General features: G+C 37.6%; 1 protein-coding gene across 1 annotated transcript in view; it reads right to left on the bottom strand.

Annotated features, from left to right (window-relative positions):
- The window catches only part of LOC128661347 (zinc finger protein 850-like), a 396,731-nt gene that overhangs the window by 2,988 nt on the left and 371,789 nt on the right, over positions 1 to 21,954 (bottom strand). The window contains exon 10 of the mRNA XM_053715611.1: positions 5,002 to 5,179. Coding sequence (XP_053571586.1) covers positions 5,002 to 5,179 — 178 coding nt within the window. The remainder of the gene's footprint in view (positions 1 to 5,001; positions 5,180 to 21,954) is intronic.

Here is a 21,954-nt window from a genome sequence, read left to right as displayed (position 1 = left end):
TTTAGGTTATTACACATGTGATGTTGATTCACAGCTATAATTTAGTACAGTTAGCTCTGTGGTTTTTACAGTTGTCCCTTAAATATAAATCTTCCCAGATCTTTACAACATTGGTAGAAAATATATTTAAGTGGGGCCATATCACAACTTTACAAATATATTATAATCTTTGTTTTTTCATTTATATGAAAAAATATTTTTTCCTGAAAGAAATTTTAAATATCATTTGTTTAAATATAAGTTAATTTGGATACTGCAGTGTTAGTATTGTACTTCCTACTAATTCTCACTGTCAAACATTTTGTCATGTGCTCCGCCCCCAGTCCTTTAACTTCTCTTGGTCAATACTTATAATCTACCAAAATAACCCATTCACTGCTAGGAATAATAAAAGTGTGGTACGCAGCTGCAATTGGTCGGCCTTCTAATTACCAAAAAGCAATGGCAAAGCCATATGTGGCTGCTATTTCTGAAAAAAAGGGATCCCAGAGAAGCTTTTACAATCATTGTTGCCATTGTTGACACATATCTCGAAACAGAATGCACCTGTCATGGTTGATTATATATTTCCTACCTGTTCTATGTTAAATTTTGTATATATTGTGTATTAATATTGGTTTTGTATTTTATTGTACCCTATTATATCAATGCAATGTTTTGTGGACCCAGGACATACTTGAAAACAAGAGAAAACTCAATGTATTCTTCCTGGTAAAATATTTTATAAATAATAAATAATAATGATTGCACAAGCGATTTGTAAATAATTTCAATGAAAAACCTAAAGTTTGTGAAAAAGATAATTTTTTATTTGATCGCATTTGGCGGTGAAATGGTGGCATGAAATATACGAAAATGGGCCTAGATCAATACTTTGAGGCCCATTTATCAAGCTCTGTATGGCACTTGTGGGCCTGTGTTTCTGGCAAGTCTTCAGACTCGCCAGAAACAGCAGTTATGAAGCAGCGGTCTAAAGACCGCTGCTCCATAACCCTGTTCACCTGCTCTGAGCAGGCGGACAGGAATCACCACAATTCAACCCGATTGAGTCTGATCACTGCTGTCGGCCCATTGGCCCCGAGTCTGCAGGAGGCGGCGTTGCACCAGCAGCTCTTGTGAGCTGCTGGTGCAATGCTGAATATGGAGAGCGTATTGCTCTCTGCATTCAGCAAGGTCTTGCGGACCTGAACCGCACTGTCGGATCAGGTCCGCAAGACCTTTGATACATAGGCCCCTTTATGTTGTCTACTAAAAAAAAAAATAGTTTTGATAGGTAAATAAAAAAAGGCTCTATTTCTGTTGAAATGTAGTGATGGCAAAAAATGCTAAAAATGCACTGGTCTTTTGGGGAAGTTTTTGTCTGAAATGCCCGGTCCTTAAGTATTTGTGATTAGACTGATACAACAGGGCCAGTTGATATTTTTTACTGAATTAAATAGCAGTTTCAAAATAATTTTAAATGAAAATGGTTTACCTAGGCTCTAAAGTTAATTATAAACCTGTAGGGAAATACAGGATTCTGGTTGGCTGATACTTAAGAATCTCTTGTTCATTGGATAACAGGAACTACCCCCACACATGTATTATTGGACAGACCTCCTCAAGCTTGAAAATATGATTTGGTTTTGCTACAAACATTCATTTTACAAACTTCTGTAGATCATTATGTATTAAATTAGCCTTTTAAATTGAAGAACTAAACAATAAATTCATTAACACAGCATGAAAATAATAAATTAAACAAATACAGTGGACTTTTTTTTATATAAACTCCGTTTCTTATATGAAGTGAAATATTTTATCTTTATCATAACAAAATACAGAACAATATTTTCTCATCATTATATAAAACACAACAGTGTGAGGCTGCTAATAAAGATTTATGTCAGGTTTTGCATATTACCGTTTAGCAGAAGCTCTGTAAGTATGAAGTCTCTCTGGTTCCTCCTGTGATATCACTGAGTGTTACACAGATATTTATACTAATGTGGGAGTGTCACCTTTCTCTGTGTGACTCACATGAGTACAACTTGTCAGTTGGGAGACAATGAGAGGGTCACACCTGGACTTTTGTTCTCATATAGATGTCTATTGTCTCATCTGGTGTCACATGAATACAGAGTCCCTGCCTCCCCCTCAGGGTGTGATTATCATATGGATAAGTAAGGAGGAAACCAACTGTTTATTTAAGTGTGGGAGTATTATCTTTTGTGTCCTAAAATATCTCAGGATACAGCATTATATTATGTTTTTATTGATGGAAATTGTTATTATAACATAACTTAGTTGCAAACAGATGTATAATATTAACATTTTATTAGATACATATGAGATACAATGCTGAGTATTTCAATACTAATAATGTGATCCTTTTATTGTTTGTTCATTAACTGTTTTTTTTTTCCTAATGTTTCCTTTTCTAATCTTTCTAGAATACATTATACATTATATTTCATATATATACAGGTGGCCCTCGTTTTACAACTGTTCAATTTACACTGTTTCAGAATAACAACCTTTTTTTCCAGTCATGTGACTGCTATTGAAAAGCATTGAGAAGCAGTGCATTTATTAAAATAGCCAGTAGGTGGAGCTGTCCGCTTATGTTGCAGCAAAGCCAAGCAAGCTGAAATTAATCAGTTTAACCAGACCTGAGCTGTCAAGCAGATTTCAAAGGAACAAGATCTTCCTGTCTATAAATCAGTCCAGATTGGAATGCATAGAAAGAACTGTTTGCAGAAAAATGCAAGTGAAGTCTGTGTTGTGTGATTATTTTATTAGGTTTATAATGCTGTTTAGCAAATGTTTTTGTTCATTTAACTTAGTTTAATTATAAAATCTGTGTTGTGTGATTATTTTATTAGGTTTATAATGCTGTCTAGCATTTAAAGTCTTAATTCCAAAGCTTTTAAAATAATGTATTAGGTGTTACTTATGATAATTTTGAGAGGGGCCTGGAACCTATCTCCCTAACTTCCCATTGACTTACATTATAAACTGGGTTTCAATTTACAACAGTTTCGATTTACAACCATTCCTTCTGGAACCTAACCCCGGCGTAAACTGAGGGCTACCTGTATATATTTCTTATTGTACACATATACAATGCTGTACTCTGCAACCAACTGTGTGCTTTTGTAATTAGTCACTGTATTACTTTTTGTATTTAAAAGAAGCCCCCATCAGACATAACATTTATTTCTATACATATAAATATATACTTATATACATATACACAAAACATATTACTCTGTCATTTCTTTAATATAAATCCATACTTTGCAAAAGCCTAAAATTTAAGATTTTACCAGAATTTCTAAAATAACAGACCTGCCGTTTTGTGGGTTTGCTATAACTTGCATTATCTTGCATTTTTTTAAAATAAGAAAATAGTAAAAAAAACACAACATATAAAGGGCTCAATGATATAATCTTCACCAGATCAAACCTACTTTTTCTCGCTGACTCTTGCAGGGCTGCCCCAGTGCAATGATCATAAAAAAGGGGCAGTCCCTGCGAGTGGCGAGATGGCTCCTATTAAAAGTAATGAAGCTCGCTGGATAGGGAAACTTTGTTCCTTAGTGTGAAGTTAGCAGGGAGCAGGGGGAGCACTTTAAAATTAAAATCCTGCAGCCAATATAACTCACATTACGCTGTTTTCTGCTTACAGCATCTTACATTTACCTATATTTGCGTATATATGTGTTTTTCTATTAGGATTATAAGGAAATTGAGTGTTTTGAGAAAAGCTCACCACCTTTTAGTTGGAGAGAAAAAACTGAGATCTGCAGTGTGAAAATCTTTATAGAATTACGCTGGGAATAGACATTTTCATATACGCCCATGGAACGCCCATGTTACGAAAAAACAACAATTACGCTTTGTATTTTGTATTTATAAGTTCAAATTTCTGTGTGATTTTTGCACATCCAGTGTACTACAATTACTATTTACACTGTGCATGTTTAATTTGATTTATTCCTGTGTAAATTACATACTAATTTTACTTTTTTGTTAACATACGATTTTTGGTGAATAATTTTGTTACGATTTTTGATGCACCATAACAATATAATTTTCCCTGCTTATTTTTGTGAGAATGGTTCAAATATTTGTTTTGTATAATGTTTAAAATACTAATTTTGTTGTGCACATTTCATATGAAAATGCAGTATACGCCCCTTAGCGAGACACCCTGTTTTCAGGGTAAAAAGTGTCTTTAGATCATTCCACCAGGGAAATAGAAGGACTGGCGATAATTCTTTAATTATCTCGCCAGCGCAGAGAGCTTTCAATCGCCCAGCCAAAAGTGTTAAATGCCGGTAAAGCTGTATATATTTAAATTAAAAGGGTCAGCTTTAAATGTTTTGTTTATAAATATTAGATAGTCAAATTTCGCAAGTTTACTTATTAATATAGTCACAATGAGCCTTAGCCCTTATTAACAATTACACAAATATTTGTCATAGTGTAGGTAAATCATTTATAGTAATTACATAACTACTGGAATAATCCTAAGAAATATGACAAGACAAAGGGACAGGGATAACGATTTAAATATAGGTGTTTTGTAAAGTATTTAAAGGGACATTATACACTGAAAATAAGAAATGCCCAATCATTTGTATGTTAAATGTGAAAGTGCTTGCACTGTGTCCAATCTCTAACAACTGCTTGTATGTATATTTTTTTAAAGTAAAGTTTCCGATTAAGAAGGTACTTTCCAAACCCTTGATTTCTGTAAGAATACGCTCATAGTATTTCTCTCGATGTTACTAGCTCAAGTGCACATGCGCAGGATTGCCAGTGATGTTAGATCACTTTGTAGCCTCTAGTAATAACCCTTCATGTCTGTACAGCGCATTGCATAGGCTTACAAAAGTTCTGCAGCACATTTGCTCTCTAAGTACCTTGCAGTAACGCTGTGGCAGATGGAGATTCACAAAATCCGATATTCCCAGAGACCGGCAATGTGTGCACTATGTATTAGTGGGGCATCACCTACGGCACAGTTTAGATGAGGAGTAAGACTATGATTTACATTCTGTGTGCTCCTTGCACAGACCTGACCCTGTATTAGTGTACAGCATGGTGTAACCACATCACCCACTTGCACATCATTTCTCCGGTATGTGCGATCTCGCAAGTCACCATGCTGTACACTGATGCAGGGGCAGGTCTGTGCGAGGAGCACACAGAATGTAAATCATAGACAGACTGCAAAGTACTAGGGAGCAAATGAGCTGCAGAACTTTTGTAAGCAATGCACTGTACAGAAATGTGAGGGCTGCAGGCACCTGGGGCAGTAGGAGATGTGTGGACTGTGTTACACGCAGCTAGTGCAGAAATAGATGAGCTAGTGACATATGGGATTTACAATCCTACCAGGAGGGGCAAAGTTTCCCAAACCTCAAAATGCCTATAAATACACCTCCCACCACACCCACAATTCAGTTTTACAAACTTTGCCTCCTATGGAGGTGGTGAAGCAAGTTTGTGCTAAGATCTCTACGTTAACATGCGCTTCTCAGCATTTTGAAGCCTGATTCCTCTCAGAGTACAGCGAATGTCAGAGGGATGTGAAGGGAGTATCACCTATTGAATGCAATGGTTTTCCTCACGGGAGATCTATTTCATAGGTTCTCTGTTATCGGTCGTAGAGATTCATCTCCTACCTCCCTTTTCAGATCGATGATATACTCTCATATACCATTACCTCTACTGATAACTGTTTCAGTACTGGTTTGGCGATCTGCTATATGTGGATGGATGTCTTTTTGGTAAGTATGTTTTTTATTACTTAGACACCCCAGCTATGGTTTTGCACTTTATGCATTTATATAAAGTTCTAAATATATGTATTGTACTTATATTTGCCATGAGTCAGGTTTATGTATTTCCTTGTGCAGACTGTCAGTTTCATTTTTTGGGAAAATTAACATATTGAGAAATATTTTTCTTACCTGGGGTTTTAGTCTTTTTTTCAAATTGACTATATTTTTTCTTGCAAATTGCGGGCAGTTCTAGGCCTGTGGGTGCGCCAAATGCTAGACTTTATTGCGTCATTTTTGTCGCGATAATTGTTTGGCGCAAACAGTACGTCCGTTGACGCAAGTTCGTCATTTCCGGTGTCGTAGTTGACGCTGGGTCCTTACAGACGGTTGCGTCGCTAGTGACGCAAGTGTGTCATTTCCGAATATTGTTGGCGCCAACATTTTTTTCATTAATTTAATACCCCATTGCTATTTGCCTCTTATAAAAAAGTTAGGAAATAAGGGAGATATAAAAAAAAAAACTAAAATCCTCTAGGAGACGCTACAGGTGACAAAAAGTGATGGTAAATAACATAATAAAAATACAATATAATATATAGTGTATAAATAGCACAATGACTAGAAAAAATATAAATTATTATTATAATTATTCAATTATGTTATATTATATTACCACAGGTGAATATATAGAAAAAAAAAGAGTCCAATGTAATGTCAGCTAGGATCCTGAATGCTGAACAAGCGTGTTTGATTGTAGAAATGGTTCGGTAGGCAGCTCTCTAACAGCATACAATGATGGACGATCTGTAGTGAAGATAGAATAGATAGAGGCACCAATGGTGCAGATCAATGAGGAATCTCAAGGGTTATCAATAAGAGATATACACAGGGTACTCACTTGTAGGAGAGGCAATGAGTTATGCCTATAGGAGCAGGCTGGATTTCTACAGCAGTCCAGCTAGCTGATCAAGGCCCCAACAAGCAACTCCAGGGTGCAGGGAATCAACAGGTCCAGGTTAAAGACCAGAATAGGTGTACAGGCAGGATGGTAGACATAGGGCAATTCACCCTATTAGTAGCGTAGCACCAAGATATGATAGACACTTAAAAGTTGGTAAAATAAAAACAAATTTATTTAAAAATTGTAAAATACACAACTTCTTTTGGTGCCAAATAAAATCTTGGATAAAAGGAGAAACAATGCAACGCGTTTCTCAGTAAAAACTGTTTCATCAGGCATCATGAAACGGTTTTTACTGAGAAACGCGTTGCATTGTTTCTCCTTTTATCCAAGATTTTATTTGGCACCATAAGAAGTTGTGTATTTTACAATTTTTAAATAAATTTGTTTTTATTTTACCAACTTTTAAGAGTCTATCATATCTTGGTGCTACGCTACTAATAGGGTGAATTGCCCTATGTCTACCATCCTGCCTGTACACCTATTCTGGTCTTTAACCTGGACCTGTTGATTCCCTGCACCCTGGAGTTGCTTGTTGGGGCCTTGATCAGCTAGCTGGGCTGCTGTAGAAATCCAGCCTGCTCCTATAGGCATAACTGGTTACCTCTCCTACAAGTGAGTACCCTGTGTATATCTCTTATTGATAACCCTTGAGATTCCTCATTGATCTGCACCATTGGCGCCTCTATCTATTCTATCTTCGCTATTTGCCTCTTGCCTTTCTCTATGTCAGAGGGCTATGCTATTTGCATTTTTTCCCATTCCTGAAACTGTCATATAAGAAAATTGATAATTTTGCTTTATATGTTGTTTTTTCTTTTACATTTTGCAAGATGTCTCAATCTGATCCTGCTTCAGAAGTATCTGTTGGAACTTTGCTGCCTGACATCGGTTCTACCAAAGCTAAGTGCATTTGTTGTAAGATTGTGGAAATTATATCTCCGAATGTCATTTGTAATAGTTGTCATGATAAACATGCAGAAAACGTGTCCATCAGTAATAGTACATTGCCAGTTGCAGTTCCTTCAACTTCTAATGTACAGGATATACCTATGAATTTTAAAGAATTGTTACTGATTCTATACAGAAGGCTTTGTCTGCATTTCCGCCTTCTAATAGACGTAAAAGGTCTTTTAAAACTTCTCACTCAGTTGATGAAATTTCAAATGACCAACAACATAATGATTTATTGTCCTCTGATGAGGATCTATCTGATACAGAAGATCCTTCCTCAGATATTGACACTGACAAATCTACTTATTTATTTAAAATAGAGTATATTCATTCTTTATTAAAAGAAGTGTTAATTACTTTGGATGTTGTGGAAGCCAGCCCACTTGACGTTAAGACTAGTAAACGTTAAAATGCTGTTTTTAAACCTCCTGTGGTTACTCCAGAGGTTTTTCCTATTCCTGATGCTATTTCTGATATGATTTCTAAGAATGGAATAAGCCAGGTACTTCATGTATTCCTTCTTCAAGGTTTAAAAAATTGTATCCTTTACCAGCAATTTCTATAGAGTTTTGGGAAAAGGTCCCCAAAGTGGATGAGGCTATTTCTACTCTTGCTAAACGTACCACTATTCCTATGGAAGATAGTACTTCCTTTAAGGATCCATTATATAGGAAGCTTGAATCTTATCTAAGGAAAACCTATTTATATTCAGGTCATCTTCTCAGGCCTGCATTTTCTTTGGCTGATGTTGCGGCTGCATCAACTTTTTGGTTGGAAAATTTAGCGCAACAAGAATTGGATTCTGACACATCTAGCATTGTTTGCTTACTGCAATATGCTAATCAATTTATTTGTGATGCCATTTTTGATATTATCAAAATTCATGTTAGATCCATGTCTTTAGCTATTTTAGCTAGAAGAGCTTTGTGGCTTAAATCTTGGAATGCTGATATGACATCTAAGTCTAGATTACTATCTCTTTCTTTCCAAAGTAATAATTTCTTTGATTCTCAGTTAGATTCTATTATTTGAACTGTTACTGGGGGAAAGGGAGTTTTTTTGCCCCAGGATAAAAAACCTAAGGGAAAATCTAAGGCTTCAAACCGTTTTCGTTCCTTTCGTCAGAATAAGGAACAGAAATCTAATCCTTCCCCCAAGGAATCTGTTTCCAATTGGAAGCCTTCCTCAAATTGGAATAAATCCAAGTCATTTAAGAAACCAAAGTCAGCCCCTAAATCCGCATGAAGGAGCGGCCCTCATTCCAGCTCAGCTGGTAGGGGACAGATTAAGGTTTTCCAGGATATTTGGATAAATTCTGTCCAAAATCAATGGATTCAGAGCATTGTCTCTCAAGGGTATCGAATAGGATTCAGAGTAAGACCTCCTGTGAGAAGATTTTTTCTCTCACGCATCCCAGCAAATCCAGTAAAAGCTCAGGCTTTCCTGAAGTATGTTTCAGACCTGGAGTTTTCAGGGGTATTCATGCCAGTTCCTTTTCAGGAACAAGGTCTGGGGTTTTATTCAAATCTATTCATTGTCCGAAAGAAGGAAAATTCATTCAGACCAGTTCTGGATCTAAAAATTTTGAATCGTTATGCAAGAGTACCAACTTTCAAGATGGTGACTATATGACTATTCTGCCTTTTGTTCAGCAAGAACATTATATGTCTACAATAGACTTGCAGGATGCATGCCTTCATATTTCGATTCATCCAGAACATTATCAGTTCCTGAGATTCTCTTTTCTGAACAAGCATTACCAATTTGTTGCTCTTCCATTTCGCCTAGCAACAGCTCCAAGAATCTTTTCAAAGGTTCTAGGTGCCCTACTCTCTGTAATCAGAGAACAGGGTATTGCAGTGTTTCCTTATTTGGACGATATCTTGGTACTAGCTGTGTCTTTACATTCTGCAGAATCTCACACAAATCAACTAGTGTTGTTTCTTCAAAAACATGGTTGGAGGATCAATTTACCAAAAAGTTTCTTGATTCCTCAGACACGGGTCACCTTTTTAGGTTTCCAGATAGATTCAGTGTCCATGACTCTGTCTCTAACAGACAAGAGACGTTTGAAATTGGTTGCAGCCTGTCGGCACCTTCAGTCTCAGTCATTCCCTTCAGTGGCTATGTGCATGGAATTTTTAGGCCTCATGACAGCAGCATCGGATACGATTCCTTTTGCTCGTTTTCACATGAGACCTCTTCAGCTTTGTATGCTGAATCAATGGTGCAGGGATTATAAAAAAAATCACAATTAATATCCTTAAATCCCAATGTTCGACACTTTCTGACGTGGTGGTTAGATCCCCAGCGTTTAGTTCAAGGGGCTTCTTTTGTTCGGCCAACCTGGACTGTGATAACTACAGATGCAAGTCTTTCAGGTTGGGGAGCTGTTTGGGGATCTCTAACAGCACAAGGGGTTTGGAAATCTCAAGAGGCGAGATTACCAATCAATATTTTAGAACTCCGTGCAATTTTCAGAGTTCTTCAGTTTTGGCCTCTGTTGAAGAGAAAACCGTTCATTTCTTTTCAGACAGACAATATCACAACTGTGGCATATGTCAATCATCAGGGTGGGACTCACAGTCCCCAAGCTATGAAAGAAGTATCTTGGATACTTGCTTGGGCGGAATCTAGCTCCTGTCTAATCTCTGCGGTGCATATCCCAGATGTAGACAATTGGGAGGCGGATTATCTCAGCCATCAGACTTTGCATCCAGGGGAGTGGTCTCTCCATCCAGATGTGTTTTCTCAGATTGTTCAGATGTGGGGTCTTCCAGAGATAGATCTCATGGCCTCTCATCTAAACAAGAAACTTCCCAGATACCTGTCCAGGTCCAGGGATGTTCAGGCGGAAGCAGTGGATACGCTGACACTTCCATGGTGTTATCATCCTTACATTTTTCCGCTTCTAGTTCTTCTTCCAAGAGTGATCTCCAAAATCATCATGGAACAATCGTTTGTGTTGCTGGTGGCTCCAGCATGGCCACACAGGTTGTTTTTATGCAGATCTTGTTCGGTTGTCCAGTTGCCAACCTTGGCCACTTCCGTTAAGGCCGGACCTTCTGTCTCAAGGTCCATTTTTCCATCAGGACCTCAAATCATTAAATTTGAAGGTATGGAAATTGAACGCATAGTGCTAAGTCATAGAGGTTTCTCTGACTCAGTGATTAATACTATGTTACAAGCTCGTAAATCTGTTTCTAGGAAGATTTACTATCGAATTTGGAAGACTTACATTTCATGGTGTTCTTCTCATAAATTCTCTTGGCATTCTTTTAGAATTCCTAGAATTTTACAGTTTCTTCAGGATGGTTTGGATAAAGGTTTGTCTGCAAGTTCCTTGAAGGGACAAATCTCTGCTCTTTCAGTTTTATTTCACAGAAAGATTGCTAAACTTTCTGATATTCACTGTTTTGTACAGGTTTTAGTTCGTATTAAGCCTGTCATTAAATCAATTTCTCCTCCTTGGAGTCTTAATTTGGTTTTGAAGGCATTACAGGCTCCTCCATTTGAGCCTATGCATTCTTTGGACATTAAACTACTTTCTTGGAAAGTGTTGTTCCTCTTGGCTATCTCTTCTGCTAGAAGAGTTTCTGAGCTTTCTGCTCTTTCTTGTGAATCTCCTTTTCTGATTTTTCATCAGGATAAGGCGGTTTTGCGGACTTCATTTCAATTTTTACCTAAGGTTGTGAATTCTAACAACATTAGTAGAGAAATTGTTGTCCCTTCCTTGTCTCCCAATCCTAAGAATTCTTTGGAAAGATCCTTACATTCTTTGGATGTGGTAAGAGCTTTGAAATATTATGTTGAAGCTACTAAATATTTCAGGAAGACTTCTAGTATGTTATATGTTCTGGTCCTAGGAAAGATCAGGTTAAAGCTTTTGATTCATCAAGCTTATTTGGAGTCGGGTATGACTCCGCCTCAGAGAATTACAGCTCATTCTACTAGATCAGTCTCCACTTCGTGGGCTTTTAAGAATGAAGCTTCAGTTGATCAGATTTGCAAAGCAGCAACTTGGTCTTCTTTGCATACATTTACTAAATTCTACCGTTCTGATGTATTTGCTTCTTCAGAAGCAGTTTTTGGTAGAAAAGTTCTTCAGGCAGCTGTATCATTTTGGTTCTTCTGCTGATGTTTTACAGGGGTGTGGAAATTTCCAAAAAAACTACTTGTCCAAGGGACTAAAGCGGGAGCCCAATCTACTTGTCCCTCATAACAATCTACTTGTCCTGATTTGCAATATAATAACCAAAACTGTATTTAAAAAAGGTTTTTATTTAACTGAATAAGACATTGTTCTCATTTTTACATAAAAAATATTAAATAAAAGCAATAAATTACCTAAACATACGCATACCCTGGACATTCTTGCTTTAGTATGTCAGAATGAAACGCCAAGGTTGCCGGGCGCTGTGAGGAAATCTCTGGCCCCCAGCGTCAGGGTGGCAATCCTTGCTGCTTCATCCTCAGAGTAAGCGAATACTCCTGTCTCACAGGACATGATGTTTTATTTAGGAGCAGCCTTGATATATATGTAGAAAATTTGTGAAGTTTGTGGTGCTGATATCCCTTAAGGGTAATGGTATATATAAAGAGAGCAAATAGGATTCGCACACACTTCCAAATAGGAAATCAATTTGGTACTTACAACTTTGGTACTTACCAACAATATCTTCCTTTTTGAAAATCATTTCTATATGCAAAAAAACGGCACAGCGATGGGGTCGAATGTGGCCCCATCCTATGCCTGTTTGGTGATGGATGCCATAGAGGAAAGGCATGTCTACACCAATCCACTTTTTTCCAAATACTGTCTGGGGTGGCACCGCTACATAGATGATTTGTTCATCGTGTGGCGGGGCCCCCCAGAGACATTAATGGAATTTAAGGACTGCATAGAAAATGCAGTTCCCTTTCTTAAATTTAGCAGCAAGATGGATATGCAGAAAGTGGAATTCTCGGATACAATGGTGTACAAAAAAGAGGGAGGATTAGCAACAGACATTTTTGTTAAAAGCACTGATAGAAATACACTTCTGCACAGAGACAGTTTTCACCCCCCAAGAGTCTTCCAAAGTGTGCCTAGGTCACAATTACTAAGACTAGACAGAATTGTATCTGATCCACTTATTAGACGTGATAGGTCTGAGAGCATGAAGAGTAAATTTGTCAGCAGAGGCTATGATGCTCAAGAGTTAACTACTATAGAGGAATCTCTGAAAAACTGCCCAGTCAGAATAAACAATAGTAAAAGAAAGAATACAGCAAAGGGAGAAAGAATGAATTTTGTTAGCTCATAAAGTACCCTGAGCAAGAGAGTATATAATATCATAAAAAAAACATTGGTATCTTTTACAAGATACCTGTCCAGAGATTGAGGAATTTAGGGAAGTCCCTAGGGCCTCATATAGAAAGGGGCATACGATAGGCAGAAAGTTGGTACATGCCATGTCTGAGACACCTAGGAGTGATACTCATAAACAATTTTTTGGAAAACCCAAGGAAGGCACATTTCCTTGTTTGGGGTGTGCACAGTGCAACAATGTTATTAAGGGCGGAGTTATATCACACCCATATATAGGGAGGAAATACCAGATTAAAGGGTATAACACATGTGATTCAGCTTACATTGTCTATGCGCTTAAGTGTCCCTGTGGGCTACTATATGTCGGTGAGACCACCCAAAAGATAAGGGACCGCATATGCCAACACAAGTCAACCATACGTAATACTAAAATGTTGCACTTGCCAGTTCCGGCCCATTTCGCAGAAATGGGGCACCAGGCTAATCAGCTTAGGTATTTGGTAATAGACAGTGCTCCCAAGAGACCCAAGGGAGGTGACAGGCATAGGGACTTACTAAATCGGGAAGCTAAGTGGATTTGGCTTCTTAACACTCTACACCCTAAGGGGTTAAACAGGGAGTTTGATCTCTTTCCATTGCTATAACCAACATGTAACATATAAATTAATGATCATCACTAGTGTTAAGTGCTGTTTATTCAATGTATTTTTTGGTATCTGCTTTTGATGCAATAGAGTTTATATGGTTGGTGACTTGCTGCAATTGTTTTTAATAGGTTGTCCAATTCTTGTTAAGGGGTGAAAAGGGTTAAAAATGATGTGTTGGCTTTTTTCTTTTTTCCACAGGATATGTGATGATGTGAAGTACCTGCTAGACACACCCCTGCTTTGTAATTGGTTTCCTGTTTTATGTTTGACCCTTTAAAAAGGGTGTGTGTGTCAGTTGTAAATTAGCTTAAGAAAGGGGCAGGAGCCCCGAAACGTTGCTCTAATAAAAGGTTCGGCCTTTGAAATCGTGTGCTACCTTCATTCTCTATATATTAGATACTTATGTGATACAATACTGAAGATTTCAATACTAATAATTTGACCCTTTATTGTTTGTTCACTAACTGTATTATCTAATATTTTTTTTCTAATCTTTCTAGAATATATTATCTTTCTTCTGACTATATTTTATTCTACACATATAAATTGCTGTAACTGTGAGATTTTGTAATTTTTCATTTTATTACTATTTATATTTAAAAGAAGCCCCCAAAATATATGTAACAACTTTTTCCATATATATAATATATACTTATATACACGTACACAAACCATATTGCTCAGTTATTTTTTTAATATAAATCCATACTTTGCAAAAGCCTAAAATATAAGATTTTATGCTAATTTCTAAAATATCAGACCTGCATATTTGTGTGTTTGTTATAATAATAAAAATAAAATGCAATACAACTTACTATGGCCTAGATTTGGAGTTTGGCGTTAGCCGTGAAAACCAGCGTTAGAGGCTCCTAACGCTGGTTTTAGGCTACCGCCGGTATTTAGAGTCACTCAAAATAGGGTCTAACGCTCACTTTTCAGCCGCGACTTTTCCATACCGCAGATCCCCTTACGTCAATTGCGTATCCTATCTTTTCAATGGGATCTTCCTAACTCCGGTATTTAGAGTCTTGTCTGAAGTGAGCGTTAGACATCTAACGACAAAACTCCAGCCGCAGGAAAAAAGTCAGTAGTTAAGAGCTTTCTGGGCTAACGCCGGTTTCTAAAGCTCTTAACTACTGTACTCTAAAGTACACTAACACCCATAAACTACCTATGTACCCCTAAACTGAGGTCCCCCCACATCGCCGACACTCGAATAAAATTTTTTAACCCCTAATCTGCCGACCGCACACCGCCGCCACTTACATTATCCCTATGTACCCCTAATCTGCTCCCCCTAACACCGCCGACCCCTGTATTATATTTATTAACCCCTAATCTGCCCCCCTCAATGTCGCCTCCATCTGCCTACACTTATTAACCCCTAATCTGCCGACCGCAAAGCGCCGCCACCTACATTATAGCTATGTACCCCTAATCTGCTGCCCCTAACACCGCCGACCCCTATATTATATTTATTAACCCCTAACCTGCCCCCCACAACGTCGCCGCCAAATACCTACAATAATTAACCCCTAATCTGCCGAGCGGACCTGTGCGCTACTATAATAAAGTTATTAACCCCTAATCCGCCTCACTAACCCTATAATAAATAGTATTAACCCCTAATCTGCCCTCCCTAACATCGCCGACACCTAACTTCAATTATTAACCCCTAATCTGCCGACCGGAGCTCACCGCTATTCTAATAAATGGATTAACCCCTAAAGCTAAGTCTAACCCTAACACCCCCCTAACTTAAATATAATTTTATTCTAACGAAATAAATTAACTCTTATTAAATAAATTATTCCTATTTAAAGCTAAATACTTACCTGTAAAATAAACCCTAATATAGCTACAATATAAATTATAATTACATTGTAGCTATTTTAGGATTAATATTTATTTTACAGGCAACTTTGTATTTATTTTAACCAGGTACAATAGCTATTAAATAGTTAAGAACTATTTAATAGTTACCTAGTTAAAATAATTACAAAATTACCTGTAAAATAAATCCTAACCTAAGTTACAATTAAACCTAACACTATACTATCATTAAATTAATTAAATAAAATACCTACAATTACCTACAATTAAACCTAACACTACACTATCAATACATTAATTAAATACAATATCTACAAATAACTACAATGAAATAAACTAACTAAAGTACAAAAAATAAAAAAGAACTAAGTTACAAAAAATAAAAAAAATCTACAAACATAAGAAAAATATTACAACAATTTTAAACTAATTACACCTACTCTAAGCCCCCTAATAAAACAACAAAGCCCCCCAAAATAAAAAATGCCCTACCCTATTCTAAATTACTAAAGTTAAAAGCTCTTTTACCTTACCAGCCCTGAACAGGGCCCTTTGCGGGGCATGCCCCAAGAAGTTCAGCTCTTTTGCCTGTAAAAAAAAACATACAATACCCCCCCAACATTACAACCCACCACCCACATACCCCTAATCTAACCCAAACCCCCCTTAAATAAACCTAACACTAAGCCCCTGAAGATCATCCTACCTTGTCTTCACCTTACCAGGTATCACCGATCCGTCCTGGCTCCAAAATCTTCATCCAACCCAAGCGGGGGTTGGCGATCCATCATCCGGTGGCTGAAGAGGTCCAGAAGAGGCTCCAAAGTCTTCCTCCTATCCGGCAAGAAGAGGACATCCGGACCGGCAAACATCTTCATCCAAGCGGCATCTTCTATCTTCTTCCATCCGGCGCGGAGCGGGTCCATCTTGAAGCAGCCGACGCGGATCCATCCTCTTCTTCCGGCGACTCCCGACGAATGAAGGTTCCTTTAAGGGACGTCATCCAAGATGGCGTCCCTCGAATTCCGATTGGCTGATAGGATTCTATCAGCCAATCGGAATTAAGGTAGGAATATTCTGATTGGCTGATGGAATCAGCCAATCAGAATCAAGTTCAAACCGATTGGCTGATCCAATCAGCCAATCAGATTGAGCTCGCATTCTATTGGCTGATCGGAACAGCCAATAGAATGCGAGCTCAATCTGATTGGCTGATCGGATCCAATCGGAATTCGAGGGACGTCATCTTGGATGACGTCCCTTAAAGGAACCTTCATTCGTCGGGAGTCGCCGGAAGAAGAGGATGGATCCGCGTCGGCTGCTTCAAGATGGACCCGCTCCGCGCCGGATGGAAGAAGATAGAAGATGCCGCTTGGATGAAGATGTTTGCCGGTCCGGATGTCCTCTTCTTGCCGGATAGGAGGAAGACTTTGGAGCCTCTTCTGGACCTCTTCAGCCACCGGATGATGGATCGCCAACCCCCGCTTGGGTTGGATGAAGATTTTGGAGCCAGGACGGATCGGTGATACCTGGTGAGGTGAAGACAAGGTAGGATGATCTTCAGGGGCTTAGTGTTAGGTTTATTTAAGGGGGGTTTGGGTTAGATTAGGGGTATGTGGGTGGTGGGTTGTAATGTTGGGGGGGGGTATTGTATGTTTTTTTTTACAGGCAAAAGAGCTGAACTTCTTGGGGCATGCCCCGCAAAGGGCCCTGTTCAGGGCTGGTAAGGTAAAAGAGCTTTTAACTTTAGTAATTTAGAATAGGGTAGGGCATTTTTTATTTTGGGGGGCTTTGTTGTTTTATTAGGGGGCTTAGAGTAGGTGTAATTAGTTTAAAATTGTTGTAATATTTTTCTTATGTTTGTAGATATTTTTTATTTTTTGTAACTTAGTTCTTTTTTATTTTTTGTACTTTAGTTAGTTTATTTCATTGTAGTTATTTGTAGATATTGTATTTAATTAATTTATTGATAGTGTAGTGTTAGGTTTAATTGTAGGTAATTGTAGGTATTTTATTTAATTAATTTAATGATAGTATAGTGTTAGGTTTAATTGTAACTTAGGTTAGGATTTATTTTACAGGTAATTTTGTAATTATTTTAACTAGGTAACTATTAAATAGTTCTTAACTATTTAATAGCTATTGTACCTGGTTAAAATAATTACAAAGTTGCCTGTAAAATAAATATTAATCCTAAAATAGCTACAATGTAATTATAATTTATATTGTAGCTATATTAGGGTTTATTTTACAGGTAAGTATTTAGCTTTAAATAGGAATAATTTATTTAATAAGAGTTAATTTATTTCGTTAGAATAAAATTATATTTAAGTTAGGGGGGTGTTAGGGTTAGACTTAGCTTTAGGGGTTAATCCATTTATTAGAATAGCGGTGAGCTCCGGTCGGCAGATTAGGGGTTAATAATTGAAGTTAGGTGTCGGCGATGTTAGGGAGGGCAGATTAGGGGTTAATACTATTTATTATAGGGTTAGTGAGGCGGATTAGGGGTTAATAACTTTATTATAGTAGCACTCAGGTCCGCTCGGCAGATTAGGGGTTAATTATTGTAGGTAGCTGGCGGCGACGTTGTGGGGGGCAGGTTAGGGGTTAATAAATATAATATAGGGGTAGGCGGTGTTAGGGGCAGCAGATTAGGGGTACATAGCTATAATGTAGGTGGCGGCGCTTTGCGGTCGGCAGATTAGGGGTTAATAAGTGTAGGCAGATGGAGGCGACGTTGAGGGGGGCAGATTAGGGGTTAATAAGTGTAGGCAGATGGAGGCGATGTTGAGGGGGGCAGATTAGGGGTTAATAAATATAATACAGGGGTTGGCGGTGTTAGGGACAGCAGATTAGGGGTACATAGGGATAATGTAAGTAGCGGCGGTTTACGGAGCGGCAGATTAGGGGTTAAAAATAATATGCAGGGGTCAGCGATAGAGGGGGCGGCAGATTAGGGGTTAATAAGTGTAAGGTTAGGGGTGTTTAGACTCGGGGTACATGTTAGAGTGTTAGGTGCAGACGTAGGAAGTGTTTCCCCATAGCAAACAATGGGGCTACGTTAGGAGCTGAACGCGGCTTTTTTGCAGGTGTTAGTTTTTTTTTCAGCTCAAACAGCCCCATTGTTTCCTATGGGGGAATAGTGCACGAGCACGTTTTTGAGGCTGGCCGCTTGCGTAAGCAACTCTGGTATCGAGAGTTGAAGCTGCGTTAAAAATGCTCTACGCTCCTTTTTTGGAGCCTAACGCAGCCTTTTTGTGGACTCTCAATACCAGAGTTATTTTTATGGTGCGGCCAGAAAAAAGCCGGCGTTACCTACGCGGGTCCTTACCGACAAAATTCCAAATCTAGGCCTTTGATTTCAAAAGAGCAATAGATTGTTTTCTGATATTTTGTTCTGCACCTGTACCATGTGACAACTATCAGCCAATAACAGACTCCTGTACCATGTGACAACTATCAGCCAATAACAGACTCATATTTTTATATAATGTGAAATTCTACATATGCGAAGTAGGGGCTGGTGTCTTATATCAGGTAATTAAAAAAGGTTGTTTACTATTTGATAATGAAAATAAATTAGAAAGAGCAAACAGTTATTTTACATAACAAAAAACCTAAAGGTGAAATTCCCCATACACTTTATACTATTTTATACACCGGTAAAACAAGTCATTAGAAACACATTAAAGGGACAGCAAAGTCAAAGTTAAACTTTTGTCAATCAGATTTAAACAACTTTCAAATTTCCTTCTATAATCACATTTGCTTGATTCTTTTGGAGACGTTTGCAGCAAAGCATAGCTGCTGATTAGTGGTCGCACAAACAAGCCTCTTGGCTCTAGACACGTGCGTTTCATTTCGTTCTGAATCAAAATGCGGACAAATTCACCAAATTCAGAGATTTGAATCGATTTGAATTTCAGAATTACCCTAGCAACGAAACTAAACTAATCCGAATACATTTGTAATGAATAAATCCAAATTAGTTTGGATTTATTCATTACATTCGAATGGCCATGGACTAATCACAATTCAGTATAAAAATAAAATTTAGTGAGATAGAACAGTGAAATAATTCCGTTTGTGTAACTTGGAAGCATCTGAATCAACATAACACATACCGAACTTCTGAATTTACGAATCAAATTTGAAACGAATACATTCTAATTTGAATCGCTATGAAACAAAATTTGAAAAAAATCAGAATCTTTCCTCTGTGCACATGTCTAATTGGCTCCCCTTATGTGCTAAGCTAGCTCCGAGTATTGCATTGCTGCTGTTTACAGAAAGTTTATCTAAAGAATGAAGCAAATATCATAATAGAAGTAAATTTAAATAGTAAAAAACATTTAGGGTTTCTGGTTCTTTTAAGTGAAAACCAAATGTACAGGACCCTGTCCCTTTAAGTCTGTGATCATGTGACATAAACAGCAGCAGCTGAAGGTGCAGAATACACTTACTAAGGTCTTTACTAACAACAAGAATCAGTACACACACATGAACATACAGTATATACACACATACACACATACTCATGAACATATATACACATACACATGCTCATGAACATATATACACACATACACATGCTCATGAACATATATACACACATACACATGCTCATGAACATATATACACACATACACATGCTCATGAACATATATACACACATACACATGCTCATGAACTGAACATATATACACACATACACATGCTCATGAACATATATACACACATACACATGCTCATGAACATATATACACACATACACATGCTCATGAACATATATACACACATACACATGCTCATGAACATATATACACACATACACATGCTCATGAACATATATACACACATACACATGCTCATGAACATATATACACACATACACATGCTCATGAACATATATACACACATACACATGCTCATGAACATATATACACACATACACATGCTCATGAACATATATACACACATACACATGCTCATGAACATATATACACACATACACATGCTCATGAACATATATACACACATACACATGCTCATGAACATATATACACACATACACATGCTCATGAACATATATACACACATACACATGCTCATGAACATATATACACACATACACATGCTCATGAACATATATACACACATACACATGCTCATGAACATATACACACACATACACATGCTCATGAACATATATACACACATACACATGCTCATGAACATATATACACACATACACAAGCTCATGAACATATATACACACATACACATGCTCATGAACATATATACACACATACACATGCTCATGAACATATATACACACATACACATGCTCATGAACATATATACACACATACACATGCTCATGAACATATATACACACATACACATGCTCATGAACATATATACACACATACACATGCTCATGAACATATATCTATGCAAACACACAACACAAAGTACTAAGGAAAGCATTCACTAATATTTATGTTGCTTCATTTTATTTAATAAAAATGTTTGGGAAATCTGCTTAATTTAGAGCCTGTTTGTATCTCTGCGTGATTCCTATCACATACCCAGTGTAAATGCTGAGCAGAATTATAAAAATGATCAGCCAGTTTTGCATATATTTAGAAAGCACAGAACTGCCATAACTTACCAACAGCTGCCCAGCTACAAGAAATAGAGGAGGGTGTCTGACACTACAGCATCTGCTTATCTTTTCTCACACATCAGGAACTTCGGAGAAGGGTCTAGGGTAGCGGCTAGATTCTATCCCTCTAAAGGACACTCTGACATCACAGCAGTCACGTGACTGCAGTGATCACATGGTACAGAGAGCTGAGTGAGGAAGCAGAAGTGCGGGAGACTCAAATCGATAAGACATTTTTTGCTTTCCTTCTGCTGCTGTCAAGAACTGGTTGTGGTAAAATATTACACATGGGGCCCAACACTTTCTTTTATTCTTTATTTTCTAGGAGAGAAGCTGTTATCTGGGACTGCAGATGAGCAATGGGAAAGCACTAAGATTAGTAAAACTGCACTTGGTGTCTTGTTTATGTTTGTGGGGTATCAGTCAGTACATAATTAGTGACATTCAGCTATGTTTGTGGGGTATCAGTCAGTACATAATTAGTGACATTCAGCTATGTTTGTGTGGGTATCAGTCAGTACATAATTAGTGACATTCAGCTATGTTTGTGTGGGTATCAGTCAGTACATAATTAGTGACATTCAGCTATGTTTGTGTGGGTATCAGTCAGTACATAATTAGTGACATACAGCTATGTTTGTGTGGGTATCAGTCAGTACATAATTAGTGACATACAGCTATGTTTGTGTGAGGTATCAGTCAGTACATAATTAGTGACATACAGCTATGTTTGTGTGGGTATCAGTCAGTACATAATTAGTGACATACAGCTATGTTTGTGTGGGTATCAGTCAGTACATAATTAG

Source organism: Bombina bombina, chromosome 5 (genome assembly GCF_027579735.1).
Source record: "Bombina bombina isolate aBomBom1 chromosome 5, aBomBom1.pri, whole genome shotgun sequence".
Lineage (NCBI taxonomy): Eukaryota > Metazoa > Chordata > Amphibia > Anura > Bombinatoridae > Bombina > Bombina bombina.
The sequence above is the reverse complement of the archived record's forward strand: the minus strand, read 5'-3'. Positions and strand labels throughout refer to the sequence as shown.